This window comes from Bos grunniens, chromosome 28 (assembly GCF_055505025.1).
Source record: "Bos grunniens cultivar Pamir isolate PY7600 chromosome 28, Bosgru_T2T1.0, whole genome shotgun sequence".
NCBI lineage: Eukaryota > Metazoa > Chordata > Mammalia > Artiodactyla > Bovidae > Bos > Bos grunniens.
This window is the reverse complement of record NC_141192.1, coordinates 16,098,072-16,117,852: the sequence shown is the minus strand read 5'-3', so window position 1 is coordinate 16,117,852 and position 19,781 is coordinate 16,098,072. Positions and strand designations below refer to the sequence as shown.

The 19,781-nt window shown below is 34.5% G+C and overlaps 1 protein-coding gene across 11 annotated transcripts in view; it reads left to right on the top strand.

Annotated features, from left to right (window-relative positions):
• ADK (adenosine kinase) overlaps window positions 1–19,781 on the top strand; it is a 549,097-nt gene that overhangs the window by 67,110 nt on the left and 462,206 nt on the right. For 7 of the 11 annotated variants that reach the window (XM_086381948.1, XM_086381943.1, XM_086381944.1 and 4 more), the window contains exon 3: window positions 7,549–7,602. The exons of the other annotated variants lie outside the window; for them this stretch is intronic. In XM_086381948.1, coding sequence (XP_086238074.1) covers window positions 7,549–7,602 — 54 coding nt within the window. The remainder of the gene's footprint in view (window positions 1–7,548; window positions 7,603–19,781) is intronic. 11 annotated transcript variants of the gene reach the window in all.

The following is a 19,781-nucleotide window of genomic DNA, read 5'->3' as shown; positions in this document are numbered from 1 at the left end:
TCACCTTCCTCTGCAATTTTCTGGAAGAGTTTGAGTAGGATAGGTGTTAGCCTTTCTGTAAATTTTTGGTAGAATTCATCTAGCTGAATTTTAATCCTCATCTAGTTTTCTAATGAGAATTTAAAGTATTATTTTCACAAACATTATAACTTTGCTATTTTTTGCATTCTAACTCCGTGGTTTACTCTTAATTTCCTTCTCTACAAGCCTCTTAAATTTCAGCCTTACTGGTTAGTAGATTAACACTTTTGATCCCCTTTTTCTTTCTAGTATGGGTCTTTTTTGTATTTTTTTAAGTTGAAATATAGTTAATTTACAATGTTATGTTAATTACTGCGGTACAACAAAGTGATTCAATAGTACATATATATACATTGGTTTTTAATTTTTATTTATTTTTTTAGAACAAAATTTATTTTTTTATTTTTTTTAACTTTTTCATTTATTGGAATGATTTGTATATTTATAATTACCTCCTCAAGAGACTGTAATGTCATGAGAATAGTTATAATCTCTATACGTAATAACTACGTCTGGTTTTGTACATCACTGTATCCTCAGGGCTCAGAACAATATCTGTGACCTAAGTACTTGCCTATTTTCAAGTTTTCTTTTTTTTTTAATATTCTTTTTTTTTTTTTTACTTTACAATATTGTATTGGTTTTGCCATATATCAACATGCATCCGCCACGGGTGTACATGTGTTCCCCATCCTGAACCCCCCTCCCACCTCCCTCCCCATACCATCCCGCTGGGTCATCCAGTGCACCAGCCCCAAGCTTCCTGTATCCTGCATCGAATCTAGACTGGCGATTCGTTTCTTATATGATATTACACATGTTTTAATGCCATTCTCCCAAATCATCCCCTCCCCCCGCCCCCCCAGAATCCCAAAGACTGTTCTATACATCTGTGTCTCTTTTGCTGTCTCGCATATAGGGTTGTCGTTACCATCTTTCTAAATTCCATATATATGCATTAGTATATTGTATTGGTGTTTTTCTTTCTGGCTTACTTCACTCTGTATAATAGGCTCCAGTTTCATCCACCTCATTAGAACTGATTCAAATGTATTCTTTTTAATGGCTGAGTAATACTCCATTGTGTATATGTACCACAGCTTTCTTATCCATTCATCTGCTGATGGACATCTAGGTTGCTTCCATGTCCTGGCTATTATAAACAGTGCTGCGATGAACACTGGGGTACACGTGTCTCTTTCAATTCTGGTTTCCTCGGTGTGTATGCCCAGCAGGGGAATTGCTGGGTCGTTTTTTAAAAATAATCTTTCCATTATGGTTTCTCATAGGATATTGAATATAGTTCTCTGTGCTTTCTAACATTTCTTTTTTTTTTTTTTTTGGCCAAAGTGCACACCTTGGAGGGATCTTAGTCCCCCAACCAAAGATTGAACCCAGACCCCAGGCAGTGAGAACATGAAGTCCTAACCACTAGACTGCCAGGGAATTCCCTTAATATGTTTTAATCAACCTTTAGTTTTCAGTTGCAAGAACCATTTAAGCATGTTAAGTTTAAAATCTTGCTCTATCCACACTATCTGATTGATTCTGTCAACTTTATAGAACTTTGCAGGATACCATTAAGGTTCTTTGGTTTATATGGTAATATTTGTAGATTTCTAGAATTTTACTTGTTTGATTCTCAAGAAGGCAATCTTAGTTGCAAATATTTATGGACTAGTTATTAACATCCTTCTGTATAGCAAGTCTTAGCTTGGCATTAACTATCTGACATTGGTAGGGCATTTCATTTATGACCGAGGTGTTTTGGGGCTTAACAATCTCTTCAAAGACCTTTCTGAGCCTTAAGTTCTAAGTTATGCTAATCTTCAGGGAAATAACATATTTGAATGAATAATATTTGTTTCAGTCTCATACAGAAGACTCAGACTTTGTGGAGACCACAGGCAAGATAGAGAGGGCCCTTGCCTGTGTTCTCTCCTGCTTCTTCATCTCCTGATGACTGGAGTGTATGTCTTTTCCCTCTGGTAAATTCAGGTAGAAAAAAGGTTGAGAAATACCACAGTACCCTTATGCTGTCTCTGGCTTTTTTAGGAACTATGTTCATGTTTGAATCTAACAAATGATATAAAAGCAGAACATTTGTTTAATCATGTCTTTAGGAAACAAAACTCAAGTGAAAAATAGTTTATGTGTTGTATTATTCTGGAGAAGACAGAGTAGAAAGTTCAAGTATAGCTCTCCTTTCTTCTTCTTACTAAGCTGAATTTTCCCTTTCAAGTTTATTAATTTAAAACATTGAATATTCAGAGAATAAGTTAAATGTAATAAGAGATTAAAAAATCTGTGTATCTTTTGTTCTGCCAACAGAAGTTAGGTTGGCAGAACAAGATCCACTAAATGAAAAAGAGAACTGCATTTAATTTAGTCCCACATTTAAACAGACATTTTAAAAGCAAATATTAACATTAAATGTTTCATTGAGAAGTAGCTCCATTTTATTAGTAAGGATTGTGGACCTGATGGCATATTTACTTTTACATTTATAATTGTAATTTATATCTTACCTTCCAAAATGAATTTGAGGCAGTGTTTTAAGTATATAACTGTGTCCTCAAACCCTGCAGTTTGGCTTGCTCTTGGTGGTAGGTCAGGTTCTTAAGAAGGAGGGTGCAAGAGTCAAGGAAGAAATAAGGAAGATAAAACTGACTAAACCAGCAAAGACAAAGAAAAATAAAGGTTATTGAGATCTGATGGAAAGTTACCTGGCTTGGGGCAGGGGAAAATCGTATCCGAGAAAGAAATACTAAGGAGAGACTGAACATTTTAAAGTTTGGGATTAGAGAGCTAATCTGCCAGTAGAATAGTTTAAAATGGATCTTGCATTTTGACATTAATTTCTCATTTAAATGCTTTCTTCTCTGTAGTAACCCTCTGTGTTTTTTCAGTCTTTTAACTTTATTGAGGCTTTCAGTAGATAATCAAAGGTCTCTCTTGGTGAATGCTACATTGTACTTAAAAATATGTGGGTTCTTTTCAGATATCTTTGATTTCTAACATAATTCCTCATGATAACCGAATAGACTATATTAGACCATGAAATTTTTGTACCTTATTTTATGTCCCTGGGTATGTTCCAGTGTCTCCTGATTTATAGTCTGTGGAAACTAGAATTTTTATCATACTGTTGTGTGAAAATTATATAAATCTTAATTATTTTGGCTTGGTTCATAGTACTTTTCAGATTTACTTATCCTTCTACTTTTCTATGTATTCATTCTGTTAGTTTTTGAGAGTTTGATACTGAAATTTCAACTAAATTAAGATTTATCTACTTAAGAAAATAATTGTAATATATAGTGGAACTACATGTAACTTTGTTCTGTACTTTCCAAGTCTCCTGTAGATGTGTTATCATACTTTCATAATTTAAAAGATAAAAAAAGAAAAATAATGGATCTTGTAAATTTATTGTTGAGGACCTGAAGATGTACTTGAATCTGCAAAGTAGAATGTCTTTTGGGTGATTTGATCACAGTTAAGCTGTCCTTGGCTTCTTCTTGCCTATAATATGGATCTTTTTTATGGGCTACCTTCACTATTCTCTTTAAATTCTTACCCTGAGACTTTAAAAGTTGTTGTTCAGTCGCTAAGTTGTGTCTGACTCCATGGATTGCAGTGCGCTAGCAGTGCGCTAGGCCTCTGTCTTTCACTATCTCTTGGAGTTTGCTCAGATTCATATCCATTGTGTCAATGATGCCGTCTAACCATTTCCTTCTCTGTCTCCGCTTTTTCCTCCTGCCCTCAATCTTTCTCAGCATCAGGGTCTTTTCCAGTGAGTTGGTTCTTTGCATCAAGTGTCCGAAGTTTTGGAGCTTCAGCTTCAGCATCAGTCCTTCCAATGAATATTCAGGGTTGATTTCCTTTAGGATTGAGTGATTTGATCTTGCTGTCCAAGGAACTCTCAAGAGTCTTCTCCAGCACCACAATTCTTTAAAAGGAGGAAAGGTTTTTTATGGGAAAGGAGCACAGAAGAGATGAAATGGGAGAGGAAGAGAAAGTTGGGCAACAGATAAAAGATGTCCTTTTTTTTGACTCTTACAAAAGAGACAGTACTCCCTCTTCTATACTGTACTTAACTGTATTGTAATATCAATACTTATGACACTATGAGTGGTTACTTTTATTCTGATTTGTCTACTGAATTGTGAGATCCCAAGGGCAAGACAGGCTTCCCTGGTAGCTCAGAGGCTAAAGAATCTGCCTGCAGTGCAGGAGACCTGGGTTTGATGCCTTGGTTGGGAAGATCCCCTGGAGAAGGGAATGGCAACCCACTCCAGTATTCTTGCCTGGAAAATCCCATGGACAGAGGTGCCTGGTGGGTTATAGTCCATGGGGTCACAAAGAGTTGGACACGACTGAGTGACTAGCACACACATAAGGGCAAGACATGTTTGTTATTTCTCTTTCACTATCTAGAGAAGGAACGTAAGGGAATTCCCTGGTGCTGTAATAGTTGGGACTCCCTACTTCCATTTCAGGGGACACAGCTTCAATCCCTGGTCAGCAAACTAAGATCCTACTGGCCTCGTGGTATGGCCCCCTAAAAAAGGAGCTAATATTAAAGGTGTTTAATGCTGTGCCACAGCATTGTTAAGTACACGATACATGTTAAAAAAAAAAAGGAAAGTTATATTGATTGAGTTCCTATTTTGTATATATCAAGCACTTTGCTGAGAGATATCATCAAATCCACTGGTTTCAAACTTTTTAACTTCCATGAAAATGTTTTGATAAGTAAGTACTTCCTCAGTCATTTAAGTATTTATGATTTTTATATTTTAATGTTAAATAAAACTGGTAAATCATTCTTTTACTGGAGTCTTAAATACCATAGTAGTTTGATACCTACCATTCATTATACATTTATAAAAAGATACAAACAACTTCTTTCTTAACATTAAAAAATTTATATTCCTTTCTCTGTTTAAATTTGTATTTTTATTATACTTTTCCCACCAGGTTTCATCCTTTTGTGATGTGTTTTTTATGCATGGATTATGTTTTGCACATAATATATTATGTATACATTATGAAGGCAATGTATTTTTATGCATGCAAGGCTTTCTTGCATATTGATCACCCTGTCGTATGTCTTTGAACAACTATATGTATGAAGTCAAGTTTAAAATATTTTTTCTAGTTATTTTAATTAGCATACAATTAATAAAACAATGTAAATGTATTAAATGTTAAATCAGTATTAAACAAGAAAATGAGAAGTTTTTGGAAATGCATCTTTTAATGAGATGGATGAAGCTGATCTTTAATTTTTTTCAATTAATTGAACCTTTTGTGGATAAATAATACCCAGTGCTACAGTAAGACAATGTTCAGCATTAGTTTTATTTCCCCCCTTTTTTTCTTTTAGAGATCTAAATTCTGAGTACTCTGTTTATATAATTAATTGAATGGTAATGGACAGTTTTGTTTCAGAAATTTTTACTCAATTATTTGAACTTTTCTAACGTCAAATGATTTATCATCAGAATTATTTTTATTTATCTATCAGCTGATAATTTGATTAAGACCTTTTTCAGTTTTGTTGGAAGCAAAGAATAGAAATCACCTGACTTGCCAGAGTCATTAGAGTCATTAAAGACTTGAAATTCTGGGAAGTATACCAAAAAGGCTTTATTAAAGCTTCTTAATGTAATTATATTAAGTAGTAATTATATGTTGGTATTTTATTCATAGGCATTGTTCAGGCGGTATTGAGAAAAGCTAAATCTTGTTAACTTCAATATACCTATGTCAAAGGATATTTCTTTGGTAAGATGTTTTTATCAGATGACTTAAACACGTTTTAACCAAAACCATTTATTCAGTTTAAAGCCATTGTCTATCTTGAAACCTTTTTGGCAAAACTGTTCTTTCATTGTCACACCAATGAGATTTACTTTCATGATGTAAGAAGTCTGACTTCATTTTTTCAATTCAAATAAATTGATTTGATTCATGTTCCTGTAACAACCATCTTTGAATCTTAATCCTTGGTAGATAAATGTAAGGCAAGAAGACTTGTTTAAAGAGTGTTGCTTGGAAGAAATAAATTGACTTTGTCTTTCTTGTTCCTTTTTAGAAATTCTCTTAGCTTTGCTTCACAGAACTCTACTTGAAAAGGAATGTGTTCTCTGATGATGAACATGGGCTAGAAATGATGAACTTTTAAAATGAAAATTGTAATCAACTTCTGAATATATCTGAAAATAGAACATTCTATCCCAATTCCTCAGTTTAAATTTCTGTCTTCATTGTTTACTGTAATAGTGTGTAAAACAGGAAGCCATAAAGTCAGTTTGTAGTACTTTAAGAAGGCCTTGAAGACCAAGTATTATGAATCATTCCTTGTTTAATACTTCAGAGATTTTTATACATAGGCATTGCAGTATGGTTACATTCAGGATGGAAAAGATGTGTGCCATTCTTTTTATAAAGTGAATAAAGGCACTTGTGGAAGGGGAGGCAAGAAAGGAGATTTAGATGACCTCTCTGCTGTCAGACAGTTAGTTTTAGGAAAAGGATGAGTACAAGTGGAAATTGCAGACCTGTCCTTTGTTGTTTGCCTATTTCTGTGACCTTTAGTAGTATGAACTATATGATATTGGAATATCCCTGTTCTTATATTTATGGTAGCCTCTATTTTATAGTCAGGGAAACTTATAGTTGAAACAATTGCCTATGGTCACTAAGCTAGTTAATGGTTTAGTTAAGAATTCCAAAGCTTATTTTTCCTCCTGTGTTACATTACTTAGTACATAGTCTGGTATATAATAAATGTTTACTGTATATTGCCTTTTTCCCTCTCTTGGCCGTACAATATGGCATATGGGATTTTAGTTCCCAGACCAGAGTAAGAACCCACACTCCCCCTGCTTTGAAAGCGTGGAGTCTTAACCACTGGATCACCAGGGAAGTCCCTGCTGCTGCTGCTGCTGCTAAGTCGCTTCAGTCATGTCCAACTCTGTGCTACCCCATAGACGACGGCCCACCAGGGCTCCCCCATCCCTGGGATTCTCCAGGCAAGAACACTGGAGTGGGTTGCCATTTCCTTCTCCAATGCATGAAAGTAAAAAGGGAAAGTGAAGTCGCTGAGTCGTGTCCGACTCTTAGCCCTACTATATATTTAATGAAAGAATAACTTTGTATTGTTTTGTGAACTATTAAATCTTAACCTTGGAGTAGTTTCTTGAATTTTGTACTGCTGGATAAATGTAACATTATGGATGAGTCACTACAGAAGAATATTGAAGATACCTCATTTTTTAAAAGCATGGTCAAGTACATCTCCCTTTCCTTACTGAGGTGGTGTTGGTGGAAGTGACTAATAGAGCATCAAAGAACTCACACATGTTTTCTCAATTAAGATAGAGACCTGTTATCAGTGTAGTAGTGTTTATTTGCTTGGGTTCAACTGGCTGTATGTAGAGACTACAGTCAGATGTCCATGAGGCAAACGTACTCATATGTTTATTTTACCAGTATATTTTTGTTTCTGTGTTACAGATATTCTCTTAAACCTAATGACCAGATTTTGGCTGAAGAGAAACATAAGGAACTGTAAGTGCATTAAACCCTAGGCTATCCATAATTTAGACTCTGTCTGTGGATTAGATGTGTAAACAATCTGATTTTTAAAATTCCATGAGGTTTTAAAATCTAAAGATGTAACTAGTAGTATGTTCTTAATCCTAGTAGGATTAGGATAATTTATACTACATAAGGTTAACAAAGTTGTTACCACATGCACATTATAATATGTTTTAATACTATTGTATCCCATCATCTTGCAAGTCCCTTGGACTGCAAGGAGATCCAACCAGTCCATCCTAAAGGAGACCAGTCCTGGGTGTTCATTGGAAGGACTGATGCTGAGGCTGAAACTCCAATACTTTGGCCACCTCATGAGAATAGTTGACTCATTGGAAAAGACCCTGATGCTGGGAGGGATTGGGGGCAGGAGGAGAAGGGGACGACAGAGGATGAGATGGCTGGATGGCATCACTGACTCGATGCACATGAGTTTGGGTGAACTCCGGGAGTTGGTGATGGACAGGGAGGCCTGGTGTGCTGAGATTCATGCAGCTGCAAAGAGTTGGATACGATTGAGCGACTGAACTGAACTGATCCCATCATCTGGACTAAGGGCATATTGGGAAATAAGTTGTTTTGTTTCTTTCCCCAGATAAAGTATTAAATTGTCATTGTTAATTTTGACTCTTGCTCAGTTGACTTCCACCCTGTGCTTAAGGTGGAGACATGATTTTGTCACCTTACGAAAAAGTAAATGCTTAAGCTTGTTTAGCACAAGGTTAAAAAAACACTTTAAAATTGTAGATGTGAATATAACTTTGTTTCTTTAAAAATTTTTGGTATTCATAGGATTCTCTCTTTCAGGTAAAGTAACTGTATACATGATTTTGGAATATCTCTGTTGCTGTTTTTCTGCCCTATGGTAGTATCTAAAAAAAATTACTGTGTTACAGGAACTGTGAGGTTTTTAGCTAAAAATTACAGACTTGGTAGTTTTAAAAATTCATCTCTTATTTTTCAATATCATAGGATTGTTCCAGGATGGAAGCTAAAAAAAAAATTATATGGTTCTCTTTTCTAGTAGTCTACCTTTTTTTCTCCATCATGCAATAAGAAAGTTCTGATAACATTAATTATCATGCAAGTATTTAATATCAAGTAATAATGTAGAGCTAAGAGTTTGAGGCTTACTGTACCTTTAGGTTGGACTTAACATTATTAGTATTATTATTATATGTTTTTAGAATTGAAGTATAGTTGACTTACAGTGTTGTGCAGACCACATTTACTCTCAGTGATAGTTAAGGTTCTATCCTGTTTATAAATACATTGGTGAATTTTACAGACTTCTTGGTTGTTTCCTTGATGTTTGACATCTAATTCAAGTCCCTTGCTGTTTAGTTTAAATGAAATCTTCATTTGTACCCATGTGTATGGAGAATAACTTTCTGTAGATTAAGTACTTTCCAAGACTCTTACTTTCTTCCCAAGATTAAGTAATGATTTTTCTGAGTACTTTTAACTGCTTAAAAAAACTGTGTCCTGGATCTTTTCCAAATTATTTTCTTCCTTTTCTCTTATTGAAGAGATTGTAGAAAAGTGTTAATCATCAAACGGTAGGCTCGGTGTGCAGGGAAAGGATTTCTTTAAGAGTTCTTACAATTGATATATCTCATTATTATGTTAGCCTTCCATCATATTAATCATAAAATGGTAGGCTCAATGTGTAGGGAAAGGATTTCTCTAAGAGTTCTTAATGTTGGTATATCCCATTGTTAATATTAGCCTTTTACCAGTGTTTTTATATTTGTTATAAAATTCATTTAATTATGATTCATTTAGTTATAATTCATTTAATTATGATCTCCAAGTGGGTTCTCAAATTTATTGTCAAGGAGTTTTATATAATTTTTTTCTTTATAACTAGAAATTGTGAATGAGGGTACATGATTGTAACTGTACCATTGGTTGATTGCTTGTTATTTATAGGTCTTATAGCAGAGCTTTTTTGGTTTGGGAATTAGGTGGTCAACCTAGAAGTTCTTTGGGGCTTTCCTGGTAGCTCAACTAGTAAAGAATCCGCCTGCAGTGCAGGAGACCCTGATTCGATTTCTGGTTGGGAAGATCCCCTGGAGAAGGGACAAGGCTACCTACTCCAGTACTATGACCAATATTAAAAATACCAGAAAACTGCAATAGTGTAAATATTTTGATATTATTTAATATGTAACCCACATTAATGTCATTCATTTACAATTTCTCTAGCCATCTATGATATAGTTGACCCTCAAGGATAAACTGATGTTTTTCTTTGACTTTATTATGAAAAATGTACAGTATATAATTAACCATATACTCACCACCTAGATTTTATCATTGACATTTTACTCTACTTACTTTTTTACCTGTCCATTCTTTTGTCCATCCATGAATTCATCTGCTTTTTTAATATATCTCAAAAGTAAATTGCAGACATCAGTATGTTTCCCCATAAGTATTTCAACATGCATACCGTCACCTAGAGTTCAGTCTTTTAAAGTTTTTTGTATTTACATGTAAAAATATTCATATATTGAAACACACAAATCTTCACTGTACATTTGCTGAGTTTTGACAGATACATGAATGTTCGTGACCCAGTTCTCTATGAAGAACATTATCACCACCCCCGAAAATTCTTCCCCTCTTCCTCTTTGTAGTCACTCTCTGCTCCTACCCTCCGAAAGGAATATTATGATTCTTTTTCAACTATAGATTAAGGTTTTCCTGTTCTGAAATTTCTTACTAATGGAGTCATATGTCTGTTCTGTTTTATATAGTGCTTCTTTCACTCAGTATGTTTTTAGCTTCTTTCATGTTGTATGAATTAATTTGTTTTTATTGCATATTAACATTCCATGGTTTATCTGCTTTCTTATTGGTGGACATCTAGGCTGTTTACTTTTATTTTGGCTGCTATGAATAAAGTTGCTGTTAATATTTTTGTACAAGTCTTTTGGTGAACATGTTTTTATTTCTCATGGAAAATTACTCGAGTAGATTTGCTGCTGAGTCACTAGGATATAGGGTAACATTATATTTGGTTCTATAAGGAACGACTAGATTTTCTTCTGAAGCAGGACTGTTTTACATTCCTGACAGCGATATGTGAGAGTTCTAGTTGCTCTTCATCCTCATCAACATTTGGTGTTTGATGGTCTTGCTAATTTTAGGTATTTTGGTGGATATGTAGTTGCATTTCATTGTGGTTTAATTTTCATTTCCATGGTGACAATTGATATTGAGCATTTTTTCATTTGCTAATTGGCCATATGTATTTTCTTTGGTGAAGAATCTGTAAAATCTTTTGCTGATGAAAAACATTGGATTGTTTTGTCTTTTTATTGATGAGTTGTTGAAATTCTGTATATAGTCTGGGTACCAGTCTATGTCAGCAGTCCCAGGCATACCTTTTCCCCTTAATAGTTTCTTTTGGTAAGGAAGTTTTAAATTTTTATAAAGTCTAATTTATCAGTTTTTGCCTTTATGATTATTGCTTTCTATGTTCCTCTAAAAAACTTTTGCCTGCCCTCAATTTATGATGATACTCTTATATTTTTCTTTAAAAACTGTGATTTGAGCTTCTTTTGTTTAGGTCTGTGATCTGTTATGTGTTAATATTTGTCTATGATGTGAGGTAGATGTTGAGGTTCATTTTTCTTTACCTGGATGGATATCTAGTTACTTCAGCACCATTTGCTGAATAGACTTTACTTGTCTACTGAATTGCTTTGATGCCCTTGCTGAAAATCAAATAACCTTAGAAATATGGATTTATTCTGTTCTGTTGATTTACTTGTCACTCTATGCCAGTAACACAGTATAGTGAATATTGAAGTCAGTTGCTGTAAGTCCTTCAGCTTTGTTTATGAGATTACTTTGAATATACTAGATCCTTTACATTGGCTTTTATTTTAGAATCAGCTTATCAGTTTCCTCACAGAGACCTTTTGGGATTATCATGGGGGTGTTGAATCTATTTCAGAGAAAAGTGACATCTTAACAGTGTTTAATTCTTCTTTAATTCTCAGCAGTGCGTTGTAGTTCTCAGTGACTTTAGGCTACATGAATTTTAATACCACTCTTTATGACTGAATTTAGAAACAAAAGATTGAGGGTTTCACATTATATTTTCCCCTTGAATGTGTTAAATTTGGATAGATGATTTTTTCTTCTCGCAATGGAAAATCTTCTGTATTTGCATTCTTCTTGTAGATTATTTCTCTTTGAATATATTACATAATAATTATTTTTGTAAGTTAACATTTATCACTAAAAGTATATTGGAGTTACTATTTTTCTACCATTTCTCCATAATTAGCTGTGTAGGAAAATTAGGTATATTCCTAATCTTTGCCAGCCGTGGTTAAAATGAGTATTATTAGGCCATTCCAGAGACTGGAAAAGAGAGGTAGGTATTTAGCTCAAATTTGTCATAATTAGTAGAGAAACTCTTCAAGGTGTGTAGTGTGATGAAAGATTAATTTAATGCAAATACTCTACAAAAAATTGTATGATATGACAGGAAAATACAGTTGCTTTATTGATTGAAGCAGATTTTTTGATTAGACCTTTTCTTTTGTCACTATTTAGCATTAAAAAATTGCATGTTTTCTAGGTTACTCTTTGCTTTACTTTCTTTATTTAAATTTAAAAAAGATGTCGGAAAGGAGTCTAGAATCTTACTAGGATTTAAATAATATATACACATTTTACAGAAAACACAAATTTTTCAACTGTTTTAAAAGGCAAGTGCCATACTCTTGGATTAATCTTAAATGACTTATTCTCTTTTTCCAGTGCAGTTAAATAGTTAACTGTATAGAATATTATGCAGTTGTTAACATGTTTTTAGGAAAATATTTAATATCACAATGATTAAGTAATTGAAAAAGCTTGCTTACAGATATCATAGAAGAGAACTGTGGTAGAATAGTAGGACTGAGGGTGGTACGGTTGTGGGTGACTTTTGGGTTTTTTCCTTGTCCTTTTATGTGTGTTTTAAATCTTCTCTAACGGGTTGTGTTAATTCTGTAACCAGAAAAAAGAATGAAAGTGATAAATTCCGTAAATTTAAATTGGTTATTAAATATATTATCTGTTTCAGGATGAACTTTTTCAACTTTATGATCATAATTGGTGATCTAAGTTAGGAAACATAAAAATGAGGGTCTAAAGGCTGAAATGACACAACTTAATTTTTTTTTTTAGTGCAACATGAAGTCTTCTTTCTTAATAACTAGTGCTTATGCAACAACAATCTTACATTTGTTAGTGCATGCTTGATTGATTTGACATTGGTTGATTATCTTAATTCTTTTGACTGCTGGTTCTCTGTAGTTTTTGACCTGTACACCTAAGAAAACTTTCAGTTGGGTATGCCACTGTCAGAACAGAATATTAATTTAAAAAAACTCAGCAGCAGCCCTTCATGAAAGCTGCTTATAAATAATTTCATTTGTATTTTATACTTAAAATAGCTGAGATCTCTTTATGTTTAAGACCAAGCTTTTAAAAATATCATAAGAGGTGTAGCTATAAAACAAATAAAATTATCCAAATTAATAATTCCATGCTTTATTCCTATAAAACAGTATTATTTGCTTTTTGATTATAATCTGCTGAAAATCTTGATTTAAGTTGTAAAAATGCAACATTAAATTAACTGACCTATTGAAAGTCTACATTAATTCCTTATATGCCAATAGGAGAGTATAATAACATTATTTTGATATTACTTTGTGGTAAATATTAAGTATGCTTTTACTTAAAATATTCTTAGTACCCAAGATGTCATAATTCAGACTCCATATACATTTAGTCACGTGTACTTGTTATTTCCTTCTTTGGGGAAGACTGACATGCACGAAAACAGGGAAGATTGGTCAGCAACGAAAGTGACACTTGTTTGTTTTAAGCATAATGGCTTTTCTCAAGTTGCTGTTTTTCTGTGTACTGAAGATGCTAAGAGGTGATTTTTAAGTGGGGAAGGCCAAGAAATTAAATTTGGGATCTGATTAATCCACAACTATAGAATTTATACTTTGCACTGTATGTGATCCAATAATGAATTGGTTTCATTAGTCTTCTACAGATTTTCCTCAGTCTTCTAGAGTTTTAGTTTTCTAGGTGGAGATACTTAAAATAAATGAGAAAAATATCACTATTTCATTGAATAAGTCTTTTTTCACCTACTTACCAATTGCTATGCTAGGCAGTGTTTAAAGTGAAACATTGATCAATGTAGACTTACTCCCCAGTTAATAGTTCACATTTTAAAAGTTTTGTAATTGGAGACTTTGTAATAGTGCATTCTCTTACTGTTGGACATCTACAGTTATAGGAAATAGAACTCTTGTTTTTATTTATGAATATATAAATCTATATTACATTGAACAGAATATTGAGATCAGATCATAAAGATTCAGATAAGGAAAGATAAAAATTGGCTTGAGTAAGAGATAAATTTCAAAGGCAAATATAAATAAATTCAAAAGAATTCATGCTATTTAGCACATACAGAAGTAACTTGATATCTGAGAATTGTTTTTCAGTTTCCTGTACTCCATAAAGCATGGGGAAAGCCTCTTTTTAGAGAGATTCACATTTATTTACTTGGCTTTTAAATATAGTTGCCAAGATAAAGGGTGAATTTTTACCTTTACCTCTAGAACAGTTCATGCTCTTCTAGATATGGAGCATATTTTACTTATTGTTACTGAATGAATTCTCCTTATTGACTGTTTTTTTGTGTTGAAAATTGTATTAATTTGTTAGAATTAGTCCTTGAATTAAAAAATTTTTGTCTTGCAATAAGTATAATATATTTAAGTTTTTATCAGTTTAGGGTTATGATGAAATGGGAGAAAATGAATGAATTACGTAAGAGGTATGAAGTAGAAGTATTGGAAAGAAAGTGAAATCGCTCAGTCGTGTCCGACTCTTCGTGACCCCATGGACTATAGCCTCCCATGGACTATATCCTCCATCCCTGGATTTTCCAGGCAAGAATACTGGAATGGGTTGCCATTTCCTTCTCCAGGGGAATCTTCCCCACCTAGGGATGGAACCTGGGTCTCCTGCATTGCAGGCAGACTCTTTACTGTCTGAGGCACTGGGGAAAGACACTGTTAGACCTTAATCTTTGATTCAGTGTCAAAACATCAGAATTTCTTAGAGTTGTTAACAATGCCCAGTTTATTAACCAGTAGGGAAGATTTTTAAGTATTTAAGTGGCACGTTTGAAAACATGTTCAGAGCCCTTGGAGACAATCAATAGCATCTGTCTGATATGTTCCTAAATTCATTATTATTAATGGTGTGACTTAGTAATTCTTTGAAAATATCAGGATTGTTTTGTAAGAGTAATATAAGAATGTTTGCCTATAAAGTTGATAGATTTTGTTCATTGCAAATACCAAAGAGATAAAAGAAAGCCTGGGAAGTGAAAAGTCAAAACTGAAATAAAGAACATCTAGGACCAGCAATGAGGTTACATGGTTAATGTTTTATATCTTTTACATTATAGAATGCAAGATTCTAGAAATGAGCCCTAGAATTGGGTTACCCTGCCCTTTAATTACAGCACTGGACCAGAATCCAAATCTCCTGATTCCCAATTAATTGCTTTTTTATCACACCAAGCAGCTCCTTGAGAATATGATTTTTTTTTTTAATAAATGGGGTTGATACTCATTGGCAGATTCACTGATTATAATGAACTCAACTGTATCAAGGCTCAATGGCTAATTAATTTTACAGTATTATGGCTTTATGAACTACCTCAGACTCACTGAGTGAGTTGAGGACAGTTAATCAAATAAATGCTACGTGTATCTGAATTCCAAATACAAGGCACTTATTCTTCCAAGGAGAGGGTATAATACAAAGCTTTTTGGCCAACTCAATTCTAAAAACTTTTAGAGAAGTTTACAAAATGTCAAATTTGTACTTGTAATTTAGTTTCGTTATATACATATTATAATCACATATAAAGTGAAATGATATTAAAATTATTTTTCCTTTTTTACTTGTTATTTGTTTGAATATCCAGAATTTTCATAATCTAATCACCACTGGAACTGTTTTCTCTAGAACACAGCAGTCTTCTTTGATCCAAGTTGTTTAATTTCATGTATAATACTTTCATAGGACATTTTATTCTAAGCTACCAATGCCTCTTACATGGGAAACATTTTGTGTTGTTGTTTGGGAAATATTTTTTAATTGATTTTTTAATGTATAGTCATGATCTTTGTACAGTAACTGTTCACTATATTGCTTTTTAAGTTGATCTTTAAAAGGTGCCATATAATAACATTATCATGTGTGCTTCTGAAGCTGTGCCTCTAGGAATTACTAAATGTAATTTCAGATTCTTTGTTCCCTTTTTTTTTTTTTTAAACTAATCAGGTGACTTTTGTAAGAATCCCAAACTAGCATTGATTGAAATTATTTCAGGCAACTACAAATGGTTCATACTGTTCATGGGGTTCTCAAAGCAAGAATACTGAAGTGGTTTGCCATTTCCTTCTCCAGTTACAGCTTACTCCTTGGAAGGAAAGTTATGACTAACCTAGACAGCATATTAAAAAGCAGAAACATTACTTTGTCAACAAAGGTCTGTCTAGTCAAGGCTATGGTTTTTCCAGTGGTCATGTATGGATGTGAGAGTTGGACTATAAAGAAAGCTGAGTGCCGAAGAATTGATGCTTTTGAACTGTGGTGTTGGAGAAGACTCTTGAGAGTCCCTTGGACTGCAAGGAGATCTAACCAGTCCATCCTAAAGGAGATCAGTCCTGGGTGTTCAATGGAAGGACTGATGCTGAAGCTGAAACTCCAGTACTTTGGCCACCTGATGCGAAGAGCTGACTCATTTGAAAAGACCCTGGTGCTGGGAAAGAGTGAAGGGAGGAGGAGAAGGGGATGACAGAGGATGAGATGGTTGGATGGCATCACCGACTCAATGGACATGGGTTTGGGTGGACTCCGGCAGTTGGTGATGGACAGGGAGGCCTGAGGTGCTATGGTTCATGGGGTCGCAAAGAGTTGGACACAACTGAGCGACTGAACTGAACTGAAAAAATGATTCTAAACTAATCTGTGACCTGAGTTCACCCTTCTGGTGAATTTTTGACTGTGTTATCAGTTTAGAATTCTAGAATTTCATAGTTTCTTCTTATCTGTTGTTATACTTGGATTATGAAACTTTTGAAATGTTTGTGTAAATGTTTTATTGTTTAAAAGAAAATTATTAGCCCTATCATAAAGGAGAGCTCCTTTATGAGTTCTTCCTTTATGAGATAATTTTAGTATTAGACTTGGTCATATATTCATGCGTATATGCTAGATGAATGAAAAATGTATGTTATTAGTGGTGAAACCTTAAAGCCTCAAAGGATTTATCCTAAATTGCCGCCTTTTGTTTTGATGAAATATATGGTGCTCTAGACTTAGTGTTAGAAGAAACAGGGTTAACATATGTTTTGCTACAGATTGTAACCTTGGTGTATCAGTTAAGACTCAGTTCTGCTATGAGTAATAAGAAACCTATTATAGGGAGTAAACCTTGTTCATTGTGAGGAAAACTAGGGAAATAAAGGGCCAAAAAGGATTAGAGAAAAATCACAGACCAGTCGTGGTGTGTAGGTTAAGGAATTGGAGCTTTCAAGAAGCAACTAGGCACGCCCAGCTGTTGGAGTGAACTGTGAAGAGTTGGTGCATTGTTGGCTCTCTGAAGCTACTACTTCAGTGTATTTTCAGTAGAGGATTTGGTGATGAGTTTGGGCTTGGTTGGGAAGGTGAGCTGGAGGTGGAGTGGGGATAAATAAAAATAAGTTGGAATTCTACCCATACCTTTCTGTCTTCACTACCTCTAAACCAGTAGCTGCCTTTGGAGTGAAACGGCTGATGTTTCACTTGTACCTCCCAAATTGTACATAAATATCTCTTGTAGTTAATCCCAACTTAAAACCACACAGGGAAAAGAATTCTGGGAAATGTAGTTTAGTTGGTACGCTACCATTCTTGGGTTAATCACCTCATCTCCTGAATATAACATCTTCATTTGTAAAATAAAGATACTTTTGCTTTATCTTGTTAGGTTTAATGCGGATTAGATGAAATTATATATGTGAAATATATACTGGAGCCTGGTGGGCTACAGTCCATGGGGTCACAAAGAGTTGGACATGATTGAGCACAGCTGCCACATGTATGTGAAAAACTTTTTGAACTATAAGGGACCATAAACGTTAGTTGTGAAGTAGGTTTTTTTGAGTATGATAATGTTCATAAAAATACTCTTGAACTAGCTTCTGCTCTTAGGGAAGCTTAGCTGTCTTTCACATGTCATTGCGGGCTAAGATTCAATTCAGTTCAGTCGGTCAGTCATGTCAGGCTCTTTGCGACCCTATGAATTGCAGCAGGGGACTGGAATGCAAAAGTAGAAAGTCAAGGAACACCTTGGGTAACAGGCAAATTTGGCCTTGGTATACAGAATGAAGCAGGGCAAATACTAATAGAGTTTTGCCAAGAGAATGGACTGGACTAAGATTAGTGCTTTGCTATTTCATTATTATCCATTAAGCAAATAGTTTCTTTAACTACTTCTCTTTTAGTCTGTTTTGTAATTCCTCTGAATATAGTTTCTGAGTTTTAGTATAAAATAGTTCAGAAAAAAATGGTAATAGTCTTTTTTTCCTTTATACCTCTTTGTTTTTTTAGTGGGGAAGGATAAGATACCTAAAACTTTGTCCAGAGCTTTTTAGTTCAAGTTAAGTTCATTGATGTTTTGTTGCAAATAATTTACTTGAGGTAAAATACGATGCTGTAAAGAGCAATATTGCATAGGAACCTGGAATGTTAGGTCCACAAATCAAGGCAAATTGAAAGTGGTGAAACAGGAGATGGCAAGAGTGAACATTGACATTTTAGGAATAAGAGAACTAAAATGAACTGGAATGGATGCATTTAACTCAGATGACCATTGTATTTACTACTGTGAGCAAGAATCCCTTAGAAGAAAAGGAGTAGCCATCATAGTCAACAAAAGAGTCCGAAATGCAATAATTGGATGCAGTCTCAAAAACGACAGAATGGTCTCTGTTCGTTTCCAAGGCAAACCATTCAATATCACAATTATCTAAGTCTGTGTCCCTACCAATAATGATGAAGAAGCTGAAGTTGAATGGTTCTATGAAGACCTACAAGACCTTCTAGAACTGACACCCCCCAAAAGGTGTCCTTTTCATTATAGGGGACTGGAAATCAAAAGTGGAAAGTCAAGTAACATCTGGAGTAATAGGCAAATTTGGTCTTGGAGTACAGAAAGAAGCAGGGCAAAGGCTCATAGAGTTTTGCCAAGAGAACGCACTGGTCATAGCATACACCTTCTTCCAACAACACAAGAGAAGACTCTACACATGGACATCACCAGATGGTCAATAATGAAATCAGATTGATTATATTCTTTGCAGCCAAAGATGGAAAAGGCCTATGCAGTCAGCAAAAAACAAGACCAGCAGCTGACTGTAGCTCAGACCATGAACTCCTTATTGCCAAATTCAGACTTAAATTGAAGAAAGTAGGGAATACCATCATTCAGGTTTGACCTAAGTCATATCCCTTACAGTTATACAGTGGAAGTGACAAATAGATTCAAGGGATTAGATCTGATAAAGTGCCTGAAGAACTATGGACGGAGGTTCGTGACATTGTACAGGAGGTGGTGATGAAGACCATTGCCAAGAAAAAGAAATACAAAAAGGCAAAATGGTTGTCTGAGGAGGTCTTACAAATAGCTGAAAAAAGAAGAGAAACGAAAGGCAAAGGAGAAAAGGAAAGGTATACCCATTTGAATGCAGAGTTTCAGAGAAAAGCAAGGAGAGATGAGAAAGTCTTCCTCAGCGATCAATGCAAAGAAATAGAGAAAACCAATAGAATGGGGAAGACTAAAGATCTCTTTAAGAAAATTAGAGATGCCAAGGGAACATTTCATGCAAATGGGCACAATAAAAGACACAAATGGTATGGACCTAACAGAAGCTGAAGATATTAAGAAGAGATGACAAGAATACACAGAAAAACTATACAAAAAAGATCTTCATGACCCAGATAATCACGATGGTGTGATCACTCACCTAGAGCCAGACATCTTGGAATGTGAA